This window comes from Perca fluviatilis, chromosome 6, assembly GCF_010015445.1.
Source record: "Perca fluviatilis chromosome 6, GENO_Pfluv_1.0, whole genome shotgun sequence".
Classification (NCBI taxonomy): Eukaryota; Metazoa; Chordata; class Actinopteri; order Perciformes; family Percidae; genus Perca; species Perca fluviatilis.
The window spans coordinates 35,577,839-35,593,696 of record NC_053117.1 but is presented as its reverse complement, the minus strand read 5'-3'; the positions used below and the strand labels follow the sequence as shown (position 1 = coordinate 35,593,696).

General features: G+C 38.9%; 1 protein-coding gene across 1 annotated transcript in view; it reads left to right on the top strand.

The window, feature by feature from the left end:
* prdm6 (PR domain containing 6) overlaps positions 1 to 15,858 on the top strand; it is a 103,317-nt gene that overhangs the window by 70,255 nt on the left and 17,204 nt on the right. The window contains exons 6-7 of the mRNA XM_039804041.1: positions 1,956 to 2,080; positions 13,238 to 13,613. Coding sequence (XP_039659975.1) covers positions 1,956 to 2,080; positions 13,238 to 13,613 — 501 coding nt within the window. The remainder of the gene's footprint in view (positions 1 to 1,955; positions 2,081 to 13,237; positions 13,614 to 15,858) is intronic.

Genomic DNA, 15,858 nt, shown 5'->3' with positions numbered 1-15,858 from the left:
GGCCTGTGATATATATATATATATATATATATATCACTTTGATTTAGAAAATGGTAGGGATGCACCGAATATTCGGCCACCGAAAATTTTCGGCCGAAAATGGCCCAAAAGGGCATTTTCGGTTTTCGGCCGAAATACCTTTATCACCGAAACAATACGGCCGAAAATGTTGTGATGACGCAAACAGAAAACGCGACCTGCACGTGTGTCAGTACCCGATCCACCTGCAAAGCGTCTCCTAAGCAAAGAGGTTGAGACGGACCACGGAGTGAAAACAATGAAAAGTGCTCTTAGAGTCTGTCAGCACACGTTTCAGTGAGATCTATTCGGATCCGCTGCACTTCATCGCGACTGTACTTGATCCGCGTTATAAAGACCATTACTTGGATGTGGAAATAAAGCAGGGCGCACGAGAAATGATCCAGGCCGCGATGGATGCGGAGAACCCGCGTGGAGACGGAGAGCGAGCAGCGTCCAGCGCAGGAGATCAGAGAGCGCAGAAAAAAGACTTGTCTCTCTGCACCAGATGAGGGGCATGCACCCTGCGTTGTCTGATATGTTCAGTGAAATCCTGCAAGAAAGTGCCTCAATTAATAAATAATAATAATAATAATAACAATAGGTAAGCTATTCTGTTCTTAGGCTACTGTATACTGTATGTGACTATCAGATTGTAGCCATATTTCTGCTAGATATTTTTTTAATTAAACTTTAATATTAATTTATACAATTGCAATGCCTTGATTTTAGTAAAGTTAGTACACAGTCATAGCCATAAATGCAATGGTACTAATAATTGGCTTAATTTCTTTCGGTGTTTCGGTTTCGGTTTTCGGTCTTGGTTTCCTCTTTTTTCGGTTTTCGGTTTCGGCCAAGAATTTTCATTTCGGTGCATCCCTAGAAAATGGTCAGCAGTAATGTCAGTATGATTTGTGCATCTCTTGACTGAGCTGCTTTTGGACAAATTTTAACAGTCCAATGGTTAAATGGGGCTTTTGATTGCATCAAGAGGCATTTTAGTGATGTCAAGTCAAACTTCATTAGTTGAACATTTCTCACATTAGGGAAACTCAATGTGCTTCGAATTAACTGGATATTAAAAAGCAGTTATGGTTTTGGATTGAATATAATTTATTTTCACTTTAAGTGGTTGTCTCAAGCTGTTGGCAAAAAGTAATTAGTCTTCTGGCTTGAAGGCACTTTGGCAGGAAAACATGGGAGTCGTGTAGAAGTTGAACCGGTGACCTCTCAGTTACAGTTCTCTGGTCTGTCTGACACCCTACCACCTTGGTGGGATAAAAAACATGGGAAATAGTTTTAAAATAGTCTGGGCTGGATATGAAAATGTGGTTTTGAACTCAGAGTTTGTTAATGTTGTTAGAATGATGTTTTTGGGTGGAACCCTAACCAGCCAGCCCACTGGCTGTGTGTTTGAACAACATCACTGTCATTAGTTGGTCCAAACAGAGTGAGAGACACCAGGTATTACCCATAAATCATTTGGGTTTGGTCAGCTATGAAATCTAGCTGTTATCAGATGGGAAACATTTCCAAAATCAGACCTGGACAGAGTCACTGACCAGTAACACTATCCCGTCTGCAGATCTGGGTTTTTTTTCTGAAAAAAATCTAGCTTTTTACCTACCATCTCGGTCGATAGTCTGGAATTCAAAGAACTGTAGTGACATTCTCATGCTCTTTGAATGGAAAGTGAAAGAGAAGGGAGCATCTTATTTTCTGGATTCCTGAAGGGTTAAGCAACACATGCAGACTCTAAACTGGACCCCCATCACTCCTGTCCTGCATCTTCACACTGAAATGACTTGATATTTGGTTTTCTTTTCAGAATATTTTCAGGACGCTGCACTTTGATGTTATCCAGAAGATTTTAACAAGACTAAAACCCTATTTGTGTGGCACTTTTTCAATTAAATTGTGTCTGTGTTTTATTGCAGGTCCTGTATCTTCTACAGAGCTTGTATGGATATCCCCCGAGGAACAGAGCTGCTGGTTTGGTACAATGACTCCTACACTTCCTTCTTCGGCATCCCACTGCAGTGCATCGCTCAGGACGAAAACCGTGAGAGAACACTACTTACCTTTCTTTCTTTCTTTCTTTCTTTCTTTCTTTCTTCTTTCTTTCTTTTTTACTTTTCTTTTATCGTTGTCTCTCGGCCTTCTCTATGCTGGATTCTGTATGTTTGATGAATTTAATAATAGCTTAGAAATAATCCTGGATTTTAAGCCAAAAAACATTTACTGTTGTAACAATACATTGTCTCTTCTAAAACTCTTCAGATCACAAGTTTGATTCCCAGAACAGATTACAGCTGTCCTTGTCCAAGGAAATGTCCTTAAGCAAGAAAGTAAACTATTTACACTAGCTGAATATCCTCTAACTAGAAGGAGACAGGTTTAGGTCCCCTCAGCTGCCTCACTATAAAGATGATAAAATTATCAGCTAAATGTTTCATATGTAAATGTGACTGTAACATCTAAATGCTCCAAACTTAAGCCAAACCCCTTGGCTCTGCGACGGCTCTGTCTGCACGAAATAAAACAGCAGTTTTCTTTGGATGTCACTCTAATTTTATTACCGACAGTATTTAAACTCTTAGACTGGAAGAAAGCTTTTGGCCCGCCACTAAAACAACGCAGTGAACACAGGTTTTTATTTTTATTTTTTTTTTTACAAAGTTGCTGCTTTCTGATTTATTTGTCTGACAAACTGAGCCAGTCAAAACAAGACTGGAAGAAGTCTTTTATTTTCTAAAATCTAGGCACTCTGTGGCCTTGTGTCGACCTGCTGCCTCTCTCTCCCTGGTAACTCTTCTTGAAGCCACACTAGTTTTTAACACTTTTTTAAAGAAAAGACAAATTTACCATCAAAACGTTTTTTCTTCTTTCTCTGCAAACAAAAATATACACATTTCTGAATCTTTTATCCAGGATTCAACCAAAAGTCTACGCTGACTTATTTACTCTTACGTTACGTACATAACCTACGGAAGTTATGTCACAAACATTTATTTTAACCCTTTCAACAGTCTTTTTCCGAAACCCAACTATACCCTGCATATTGAAAAATGACACCAAAGGGGTACCCAGAGCCTTAAAAACGTGACGCCAAAAAGGGTCGTGACCAAGCTGCTGTATGTGATGAGTTGGGAGTAAAAATGTGTTGCTCTTTGACAAAACAGACAAAAAGTTTTATAATGTATAAAAACCCATGATAACATTCATCATTCATTCATCTGTTGGGGAAACATTTTATATGAATCAATGTTCTCACTAATCACACTTAAATTTCCTTTTCTTTGTTTATAAAACAAAAGTTTTATGGTAAGCATTGTGGCTAAACAGATGAGCATGACGCACTAAGTAAGGTTGTTTAGTGAAAGTCACAACAAAGTTGACATTTTTGTAATTTCAGCTGGTTGAAATGTTTTTGATAAACTCGGATGTGACGTCCATGTCCTCAACACACCATTCTCATTAAAAGACACAGAATATTGTGTGTTTACATATTAGAATGCTGGCTGTTTTCTTTTTCTCTACTTTCTTTCTGTCTCTCCTGGCTTTTGTCTCTTTCTTCCTTCCTCCACCTTCAGTCTCCACCTCTTTCCCTTCTCCCTCTGTCTCTCTTCCATCTATCCTCTCTTTTTCTCTGTCATCAATTTCTTTTTGTTTACATCCCCTCTAGTTTTCTGCTCAGTCAGCATATATATATATATATATTCCATTCAAACTTTTTTTTTCTGTGGATTTGACAGAGTAACTTTACCCTGCAGGGGGAAAACAAACTTTGACATTTCTTTTTTTTCATTTTCTTTTACACAATTATAGAGCAAAAAAACAAAACATGAATAAGGAGTTTTAATCTGTGGAATCCAATTTGAAATGAATTAAATTAGGAGCTCATCTTTCACATAGTCGCAGTTAAATGAGATCACGCTGATTGCAAATTACAGACGTTTGGCCACAAACTGGTTTGTTTTACAGATGGAACGGCTCTTTTACATGACATCGTTCACCATGACAGGACTGTGGCAGCCTCTACACAGTCACATATACACATTTGTATTACTATGTTTATGAGGACCTGTTTTGCGTGTATATTCCTTACAAATGCTTTTTTATCGATTTTAACAAAAATAATATATATATATTTTTTAAACCGTATTAGCTGTTTGTATGAAGTGATCATCATGTCTGTTCAATGGTGCAACATGTTAGCCCAAAAGCAAAATATCTTGACAATCACTGGATTGACATGGAATCTAATAACAGACAGTTCGTGGTCAACGACTTTGGTGATCCTCTGACTTTTCATCTAGTGACACAAAAAGGGCAAAATCTTCACTTCTTCAGCACTTAAGTGTAAAAGTAATGGCATTAGCAGTCAAAGTTAGACAAATAGGTGTTTTCCAAAGTTACTGTTGTTTAAATACAATTCCTTACAGTGCCGCATTGTCTCTTTGGGTGAGTAGTGGAACTTTGAGACAATAGTCAAGTTTTCTTTGACTTTAATGTGCCGAGATCTCGATAAGTGATTTATACATCCCAAATATTATCAGTGTTTTTTTCTGGCATGGCCTCCAGATTAAAGCTAATATGTTCAGGTTTTTAGTATAGCAGTGCACCTTGCTGTCTGCAGTGTCTTTAATACTACCAGCAGATAAATAGGAGTCTGAAATGTTCCTGCCTTTAAATCATGAAGGCAAGACACTGCAGGTGAATAGGGTAAACGTTTTCACTCAAAGATATCACCAAGCTTCCCCAGTTGATTACTGACATTAAGACACTTTATTTTTTTGTATTGTAAGTTTTCTGAAATTGTATGTTTAAATAAGTAGGCAAATGAGGCATTTGCACACATTTCCATAACAGAAATCTGAACAAAGAAATCAAATGAAAAATAATGTCCTGTGCTTAACAAAAACTCAAGATTTCAGATGAATTAAATTGTCTCTATCCATGTGAACACATTTGGTTCTCAGATGTACCAAACACACAGATACATTGTGTACCAACATACACACTGGCAGAGGGCAAACAAAGACTGCAGGATTTGCTTTTGTTCCACCCTGCAGTGAAAAAAGTTTGTTCACATCCAAATGACGTGAAATTAGATTACGCTTCTTTTATACAAACTGAAAGACAGCAACTCTGCTCTGAATTAAAGACAGTTTGCTACTAACTGCATTTGGGCTTTCCATGGCATCGTTATCTGCTGCCCACAAAGGATGAATGTGACGTCAAAACTGCACTGGAGACAACAGGACTGTGACTTTGTGTTCTTAGTGGAACAGACATTTAAAGTTTTGACCTTTATTATTGCAGATAGCGCCAGCAGAGCACATTCAGACTGGGAACTGGCCAGTACAGCCACAGTTCCCTGTAGCTCTGTATCTAACTTCTGTAATTAGTTACTGCAATGTGCAATCTTTCAGTTAAGGATATGTAAGCTGTCAGAACCCACAAATTAGTGTATCAATGAAAACCATTTTGTGACAATTTAAGCCCAGATAAAGAAATAATTGTTGTACAAAAATTGCATACACACACACACACACACACACACACACACACACACACACACACACACACACTCAAGAAACATGATCACTCACATGCAAACCACACAGCAACACACAACAAAGAAGACACGCACCCTCCGAACACACACTCATCACACTATCAAAGCACACACACACACCCTGTGGTTGTTTACTTGTGCACGTTCCATCCAATCACAGCCTGACGGCTTGACGCTCCACAGCCCGGCCGCCGCCTAACAACAACAACATGTGGCCCGACGGAGAAGGAAAAATCACTTCACAGGGACTTGTCATTGTCTTTTTCCTTCTCTGCTTCTCTTACTTCTTCTTTTATATGCTCCTTCTTTGTAACACATATTTTTTAGGCAAGGATAGGAGAAAAGAGGAAAAATAGAAGTAGAGGAGAGGGTGGTAGAGTAGAAAGAGGGGAAAAGAGGATGATAGAAAAAGAGAATCAACAATATGTGTGAAGGTCAGATAGAGGTGAGAAGAGAAAAAGAGTATGGTTCAAGGTAATAGAAAGCGAGGGATGAAGGGCTCAGTAGAGAATTGAGAGAGATACAGTAAAAAGATTTTCAAAGGAAGGACAGAAGAAATGAAGAAAGTGAAGGTGTTTTCCATTCCCTCCACCTCTGCAGTAAAGTCCTTTGTACTTTATATTCACATCTCTTCTTTATATGACATATTATTATTACCACAATTATAATTGCCTCTATCGATTTTATAAGACTTTATTATCTCTGGTAACTTATCATTATTGATTGCTAACAAAGCTTTGGCAACACAATCTAAACTGTACTTCATACCAGTAAAGAGAGGAAGACAGACACTTGGATGAAGCAAAGATACGAACAGGGGAGTCTCTGGAGTCAAAATCAAACTTTCTCCCATATAGTTAGTTACATTTTATCGACGTCAAAATGACAAAACATATATAATGTAAAAGTCCCATGTGCAGAGTGAAACCAACGGTTAGTTTATCTACTAGGGCTGTCCCAAACAATTATTTTTTAAACGATTAATCTAGCGATTCTTTTTTCGATAAGTCGACTAATCTAACGATTCATTTTTCGATTCATTTTTCAATTAGCGATTATTATTTTATATAAATATATATATATATATATATAAATATATATATATATATATATATATTTTCCCATTGCTCAATTATTAACAATTTACACAAAACAGATTTCAATAAGGTTCAAATCTCTATTTATTAAAATTGTTTAACACTGCACTGTTCACGTAAAATGAATTTGTAGTGCAACCCTGAAGCCAGATGTAGGCTATCAATCCAACCACCAAATAAAGTCAATTTCAGGAGGAATACAAAAATAAAAACTTAAATTAAATAGAACAAGTGCAAAAAGAGTAGCCTGTATTTGCTTTTTTTTAACAGTAGGTAAAATAATGAATAAGCTCTTGTTTAACATCCAAGCTCTTCTCCCTTTAATTTAACTTTAATTATTTGTATCTAAAGGCTGGTTAAACACTGTAGGGAGGAGAAGTTGGACAGTTTTTTTGTGTCGTTCCAGTGATTGGCACATCTGGGTGATAGCGTCGGTGATATGAGTTAGCATGTTAGATGTATTTCCACTCACATACCCAACAACTGCTGAACAACGCCGACACACAGTCCTCGTCTTATCCACCACTCTCTTGCCTGTAGCCTAATACTGGAACTGACACAAAGACCGAAGTTTTCGAGGCGGGGACGGCATGAGACAAGAGGACATGACACGGGAGGCTCCAGACTGCAGCCATACAGTCTCAAAGTTTTCCCAAACTTGCGATCTTAAAGAGGCCGGCGGGTCCTCTAACTCTTGTGGGTTGCCATCACTCGCCATACTACTCCTTTCGTGCTGCTATCCCTGACTCACTCAATGGATGTAGGCAGAGGAGCTCGGCTAGCTTCAGAGCTAAGGTGGGGCTACAGATTAGGTGTCCCTAGAACCCACGTATCTAACAGTAGTTCCGCATTACATTAATTAATTTGCATGCACGTTTTATTTATTTATTTTATTGAGTGATTTGTGTCATTTGCAGAATAGTCCCAGCCCTACTATCTACTGACAAGTATTGTATTGAAAAGTTGCAGCCATCACACACACCTACCGTAAGCCACGGCCGTACCTGCCAGTAGCTCCTTACTGGATGCTTATTGGTTCGGTAATTTAGTAGTTCAGACACAAACGCAATACTTGAAGCCTGATAAGTTGGATTTTCGTGTGATATGTGATTTCTCCAGAATCCAGCACCCTTACAGGGTAAACATACACCCACCTGCTGCCCCAAATACTAACAAAGCACCAAATGGGGATTAATCCCCAGTGGAAAATAGTCCCCAGCAAGTGCACTATTTCCTCCTGTATGTGTAATGTTTGCTAAAAACTACAATGTCCAGCTATCTTAGGAAATTACTGAGCCTTTTTAAAAATGAAACTATATATTTGTGAGGTGTTTTTGAAAATATACTGTAGGTCCAATGGGAACCAATGAGCTTTGAGCTGAAAAGTAGAAAGAAGTTCATGGGGTATATTAACAATAATAGAAATATAAAATAAATTCAGCCTTGAGTAAAACAATATTCAGTATGCAATATAATTTTGTCAGCACAAAAATACTATTATATCTATCTATATATAATAGATTACTAAACAAAGTGATTGTGTTCCAACATTTTCTATATGTAACATACCTAAGTCTGTGCCTCTAAATAATTAATTAAGATAATTTTAGTTAAGCTCAGAATTTGCATTCTAGATCATTGCTCATATTCTCCAGTCTGGATGCGCAGATGTTTTTGGGGGCTTTGTGGTTCCATCCCACATTCCTAAAATTATTTGTGGATTCATTTTTTGTTTTCTGTGGAGCTGTTAGACTTTTTTCTGCATGCTGTTGAATGTAATGTACATACTGTCAAACTGAAAAAGACAAAGAGAAAGAGATATAAACAGGAAAAAAAACAGGATGACTAGGAGGGGTTGTCATATGGTTCTCATAATGAAGAAGAGAAGAATGAAGGAAGGAGTGTTGAAATGAGGCTGGAACCGATAGATGAACAGGAAGATTGATACAGAGACAGAAGGTGCTTTTAAGTTGCTTTTAAAACTTTGCACTTTGCTCCGTCATTGAGCTCTGTAATCAGTTTGTACTCACGTCATGCCCCTCTGGAAGAGAACACACCCCTTTATAAAGAAAGAAAAGACAGACTCTGCAGTGTTGCAAACTGCATCTGCATAATTCTCCCATTTTGATGATGCATTTCATGCGCAGCCCAAACCGTATTGACTTGCATTTTCTGTATATGCGATGTTTGTAGCAAAATGAATTAAGTGTTGGCGAGCAGCACGTAACGCGGGCGTCAATAGTGCCGTCGGGCAACTTACAAATGGTGTAATTATCTCCTCATAAGGTTATTAGAGGATCAATGGAGCCTGGTGGCCTGATGACAGAGGTGAGCTGATGAAGGATGGAAAATGGTTATGATGACCTGACTGCAGAGGGGCAGCACAGCAATGTTACAGAGAGCAGGAAAAAAGACACATGATCCTCTTGGATTAGTGAATGGTATGTTCAGGAACTATACAGCTCTTTTCATTTTAAAACCGGTGTATTGTATTTAAATTTTTTTATATTTTATGTTTCTTGTAGGGCTCTGCCAAATGCCTTTTTTTTACATTCAAAGCTTCAATTAAGGGTTTACAATAAAGCTTAAAATGTCTGTCATTGTGTTTTATGACAAACATCATGCGTCACAAAAATATCCTCAAACAAAATCCTAATTTGGTTATATAAATGTAATTATGGTTTTGTTAGATTGCTGCTAGACTACTTGATTAATACAGGTCCGTTCCTCCCTGTGTTGTTTTGTTTTTGAAAGGCTAAACGCCAACAAATATGGATTAAAGCTATGGGTGCACGATATATCGACTTAATATCGTTATCGCGATATCACGTTGCTCAATATTATATTGAAAGTGTCATAATAAGTATGCAATATTTTGTTTATTTTGTGGAGTGTTGCGTCTCGTCCGTTGGCTGTGTGGTTTAGTTGTGTTCGATTTAGAGCACGCTTGAAACGCTATAATGATCCTGTTTCATTGGCCAGTTGCCGCATACCATGTGACCTGTGTGCATATTTCGACAGAGTGACAGTGTAAGTGAAGAAATAGATAGAGACAACAAAACGGAATGAATCAGAGAAGCGAAAGAAAAGAAAGGACCTAAGGAGAGAGCGAAGGGAGTCAGTGGAGCAAGTAAGAAAATGAGTGTTGCTCAGGGAGAAGATAAAATAACAGAGATTGAAGAGGAAACAAAAGTAATGCCTCCTCGGTAGCTTGAAAATACTTTGGCTTTAAGCTAACAGATGTTTCACAGGCTAATGCACTATGCAAAACGTGTCGAATGGTCATAAACCGTGCAAGAGTCAATACAACAAACCTATTTTCACATCTTAAAAACCACCACAAGCCATTTTACCATGAGTGCATGATACTATCCCAAAAAAAACAACCTGTTGCAGTTAATACGCGAGAGCTAGCCAAACAAGCCTTGCTAGCGAGTGCTTTTGCTAGTGGCACAAAGTACGACAAGAACTTGAAGAGACCAATGTTATAACGTACTATTTGGCCAAAGATATGATGCCCATCCACACAGTGGATAAAAAGGCTTCAAGAAGCTTCTGAATGAACTAGACAAACGGTACCAAATCCCATCCCGCACCTATTTCTCACAAGTAGCTTTCCCGCAACTTTGTAAAAGGCGGTGCAGGCAGAGTTTGGAGTCGAATAAATAAAATATTTTTCATCCACGACCGACCTGTGGTCCAGCCGCACTACGGAGCCGTATATAAGTCTCACTGTGCACTATATTGTTATGAATCTATGAATGTTGTTGCGATGTCTTAACTTATAACTTATATATTGTAATTTGACATATGTTTAAAAATATCTAAATTAATATCGATATCGTAATATTCATAATCAATAGCGCAATATCACATGTCAATATCGTGCAACCCTAATTGAAGCTGAATATTTCTTCATTGGAAATGTTTGGATCACATGAGTCGGAAACAATCCTACTGGAATGTAATTCTACAAATAGTAATACTAATTAGGGTAGCCTAATCTTTATCTGCAACTGTGCTGAAATAAGGGCTTTAAACTAAACAAAAAGACAATGTTGATTTAGAATTCAAATGTAGAATTTTATCTTTATTTTCTCGTAATATGTTTATTGTTATGCACCAAAATACCATGGCAAATTTCTTGTATGTGAAAAACTATTTGGCAATTTACCTGATTCTGATTCAGATGTACTGTGGATGCTAGAGAAGGAAAATGATCCCAAGGAGATGGTGGACTGGTATAACATGGCTAAAGTGGAAGGACACTCGGAGAGCGCAGACCTCCACCAAGGCGTGCCCTATTTCACAATGTTAATGCAGTGTGAATTTTCCCAGTTTGGAACTTATTTTCAAAATAATTCTTGCATCCGTCCTGTGATTCCGATCTGCTCCAAAATGTGATGAGTTCATCCTTGGCCCATGCTACACCCTCCCATCAAGTTTCATGAAAATCGGGCCAGTAGTTTTTCCGTAATCATGCTGACAGAGAAAAAAAACAGACAAACTAAACCGAAAACATAACCTCCTTGGCAGAGGTAAAAAGAAAAGAAGAAATACAATAACTCTTTAATGCTGGCCCCTCACAATTAACTCCCACATGTCTTCCTACCTAAACAACAAAATAAGTACCGGTAATTTGCAGTGGCCACCATCTTTAATATCTGGTTAAATTTAGGTAAATAAAATGACTTACTTAATGTTCGGGATAAATCATTGTCATGATTCAACTCACATTCACTGTTGGCACAAATGACTCTCTCTGGTGTCAGAGAGGAAGTCAATTGATTGGATTTTCTGCCACTTGATCATGCCAAGTTTTTCCAAACAGTTTTACAGAATGAAAAGTAAAACCATCCACCGTGAGTTAAAGTAAGACAAGCCCTTTTAATGCCATTTCAATGTGACACATAATGAAGGGTTATGGACTCCAGGTCTGTCAGTTGGTCAGACCACAGAAAAGGAACATTGCTGAATTCTGGGTCAAGTGAGGACAGCTGGCACCAGCTGGTTCACCCGAAATCTAATTTATACACTTTTACGTAATGTGTTTTTTCCTTTTAATGCCATTGTACTTGACCAGCAACACTTCTGTATCCTACTGTACATCTGTCCAGTTGATATGCCTCATTCATCTATCTTGCCAGCTTCTAAGTTCAGATTTTGTGATATAAAGCTCTTATCAAAACAGACACAAAGTGCCTAATATAAAACATAAAACACATACAAATCTTTAGTAATACATTACACAAAGGATGAATGCACTATAATTAATAATAATAATAATTAAAACTATTTGAAATAAAATACAGATGAAGTTTAATGTAAAGTAAGACTGTAATGTAATGTTCTTATAGCTGGTAGAATCAGTAGAAGTAGCATTTGCCATATTAGTTGTGGGAGTAGTTGTAAGTATAGTGGTAGCTCTACCTCCTGAGCTTCAGTTGTAGTGTATTATTATATTATCCAAGTAAATGAAAACCCACCAGGACTGCCATCATGTGGTAACTCACCAGAAACAGGCTGGAGGCCCTGTTTGGGCCCTCAGCCAAAGTTTGAGAAACATTTCTGCGGTCAGAGGAAGGAACAGCATGTCACTGTAACTGTACTAACGAACAGACTCCAACCAGCCTAACTAGACCCATAATTCCATTCACTGGAACCAGGAGCTGCATGTTTGCCCTGGGCTAGCCAGGCGGATCTGGCCTCAGTTAGGACAATGTGGCTGGCTTTCTGTTTCTGTCACAACAGCAAAAATCAGAATTGATTTTATTCATCAAACACAGCACACATGAGAATTTGTCCAGATGATAGATACAACTCAAGTTATAAGTATATTTATAGCATTTAGTGTGCTGCGCTCTAAAGATTTCAGAAGGCCAAGTTAGCCTAGCTGGCCTTGTCCCCAGCCATGTCCTCCAGCTCCTCCTTAGGATCCTGGACTCTCCCAAGCCATGTCAGATATATAATCCCTCCAGTATGTTGTGGGACTGCCTCAGTGGACTCCCCCAGTTGATTGTGTCCAGAATACGTCCACAAGCATTTAGCGATAAATAAAGAGCTTCGCCTTCAGCCTCAGACTGGTGGAGTCCAGGACAGATGTAAGGGTTCAGTGTGCTTCACCTGGGGCGGCAGGTAAAGGACTGATGACCCATAATATTGTGTCCTGTTTTTGTTCTTAACTTTTCCTTTACCTCAAAGGAAAACATTATGAGTTCAAATAAAGGTGTAAAGGTGAATTCAAAAGTAATTAGAAAAGCGCTAATAAGAGGATCTGATCTTGCACACAGGTGATGTAAACTGTTTTGAGTTCCTGGTTGAAAGTGAACTAGTCTGCCTTAGTTAGCATGCTAGTGGCTAGAAATTATAGTAGTTTGGCATGACCCACAGATCAGTCATAAGCAGTATAAGAAAGCACTGTGATTTTGTTTTCCTTAACTTTAGGGGATTTTTATTGTGAAAGTCTCAAAACGCATTCTCTTGAAACCATCAAATACCGGCATAACCAAATAATTTCTATCTTCTTTTTTTTTGTCTGCAGTAAACGTCCCAACCACGGTGATGGAAGCAATGACTAGGCAGGAATCACTCCAATCCTTCAGCAAAAACGGCAAACCCTCGTCTTCCTCATCTTCCTCCACTCCCTCCACCACCCTCATGCGCTCCATGGTCTTCCCCCATTCTCCCTGCCCTAGGAATTTCTCCCTGTTGGACAAGGTTGGGGTTGGGATTCAGTCGGACTCCAGTTTCAGCCAGTTGGGTTCAAAGAACCAGCGAGTCCTGGCGAGCCCGACCTCCACCAGCCAGCTAAGCAGTGACTTCAGCGACTGGCACCTGTGGAAGTGTGGCCAGTGCTTCAAAACCTTCACCCAGAGGATCCTGCTGCAGATGCACGTCTGTCCACAGAATCCAGACAGGTAAGCAGGCATCTATAAAGATGTTTGGTCTTGAGTCCAAATGTCTTTATTAATTTAAGAGTTTGAGATAATGTTATCTCTGTAGGAATGTTAATGCTGGATAAACCCACTACATGGAATGTCACAAACTATTACTACTACAGAGTTTACTAATTCCTTACCGATACTCAAATACTATTTTGTTGTCCTGATGTTTTTCATCCATCTCTTCCCACCACTAGTAATTCAATGTAAAACAGAATTTGTAAGCGTAAGAATAGTAAACTGTGTTGATTACATGAATTGTTGTGTACCAAGATGCTGAAGTGCGCTCTCTAGTGTGAGTGTGAGAATGACCTCTCTAACTTTGATAGGCGCTGTCACAGTCCTGAGATTTCCAAATAGTTTATTTCAAATCAAGACTGGCTCGTTGCAAGATTGTTTCCTGTAACTTCTGATGGCTTAAAAAAGAATACATTTAGAATTTTCCATTCATTTCCTTTTTGGGAGGGTAATAGAATGACACTGATACAACGTCAGTGTTTGTATGTCTTTTGTAATATAGCCAGGAACAGTTGTATTTGCATTAACTTGATGAACACAACACAGCATTCAAGTTAAAACCTGTTGTTGCAGTTTTTCAGAGGAAGCCGGCAAACCAGACATTTAGTTTAGTAATTTATTACTTTGGTTGTCTCATCATCACACCGTTTGTGTGTGACAGAAAGTGGGAGTTTGTGGATAGGAGTGAAGAGAGTGTCAACATGTCTGAGTGTGTATAACATCTGCCAACCTAATTATATACAGTGTGGAGGGAGGAAGAGGAGATGTGATGTGTGTGTTTGTATTTGTGTATGTGTGTCGGGGGGACGGAGGATGTATTGGAAATTTTTTGCTTAGCTTTATTTTTTGCAGGGAGAGTCAGAGCGGCATATAAATCAACGCTGTGCGTCAGTGAGAAATACCTCGCCTTACGGTGACGGGGCCAGGAAAACAGATGCCACTTATTCAATAAACTAATACTCATAGGGAAGAAAAATGTGGGCTGGATATGCAGGGGGGGAGGGAGGGTCGATGTGGAGCTGCCTGTCAATAGGAAGGTTTTATGGGACAGAGGAGCAGATAAAATTCAGCTGAACAAGCCAAACAGGCCTGAGTCCTGGAGCTCCAAGGCCTCACTGTGCCTCACACTCATGTGGACTGGTATTAGACCAGCATGCCCATCAAGAATCACTCTGCCTAAAGTCCTGCCTCCTTATTCAAGCTCACCTCCTGTAGCTTCAGACAGCCTGTTTTCTAGAGCTTCCATCTGAATGTTGATGATTTAAATTTGCAGTTGAAGATCATCTGACTCAAACCTCATGTTGTCAGTCAGAGCATCAGACATACATCAGGATTTTATGTTGGTAAGGCGGCTTACCCTTACTGCACATATTATTATGACGACTATTATGATGTGTCGTACAACGGGCAGTGTGCAATTTTGTCCATGCAGAGTGATGCAGCAGTCTGTGTCTGTGTACTTTATGTATGTATGTACAGTATGTATGCACTATGTTGTGTTGAATTCTTTAAACAGCAGTTATTGTTTTTTTTGTCCAAGACAAATTTCCTTCGGAATAATAAAATCTTATCTTATCTCATCTTACATCCTATAGGTGGTTATAGTGGTCATTGAGGAAGTTTTCTACACCCTATAGGTGGTTACAGTGGTAAGGAGGTTCTTGGTCCTGTAGGTAGGTCTGCTTTTTCCCTAAAGAGGTCGTATAGGCCAGTGTGTGGGAGTCCTGTAGGTGGTTCTAGTGGTGGTTTAAAGGTCCTTGTGGTCACTGAGGAGGGACTTATATATAGTCACATTAGTCACATTGTCACACGTCAGGGGTCTGCAGCGATATGAGTAACCCACCCGACCCGCCTTGAAACACTGACCCCACTTTGTTTGCCATGCTTTGCTGGTGTTAGCTTTTTTTTGCTGTCATCTCCATTTAGATAAGATAAGAACTTTATTGATCCCACTCTGGGGAAATTCACTTGTTACAGCAGCTCAAGAGTAAAAAAAGCAAAAGTAAAAGGGTAACACTTTACTTGAAGGTATCTACACAAGAGTGACATGACACTGTCATGAACACGTGACCCTGTCGTGACACAGTCATGACACTGAACCCTAACCCTAACTTGTCATGACAAAAACCGAATGACACTTACTAAAAGAAGCGTTATGTCATAAATGTTTATGACTTGTTTATAATGTTTATGACACGTTCAT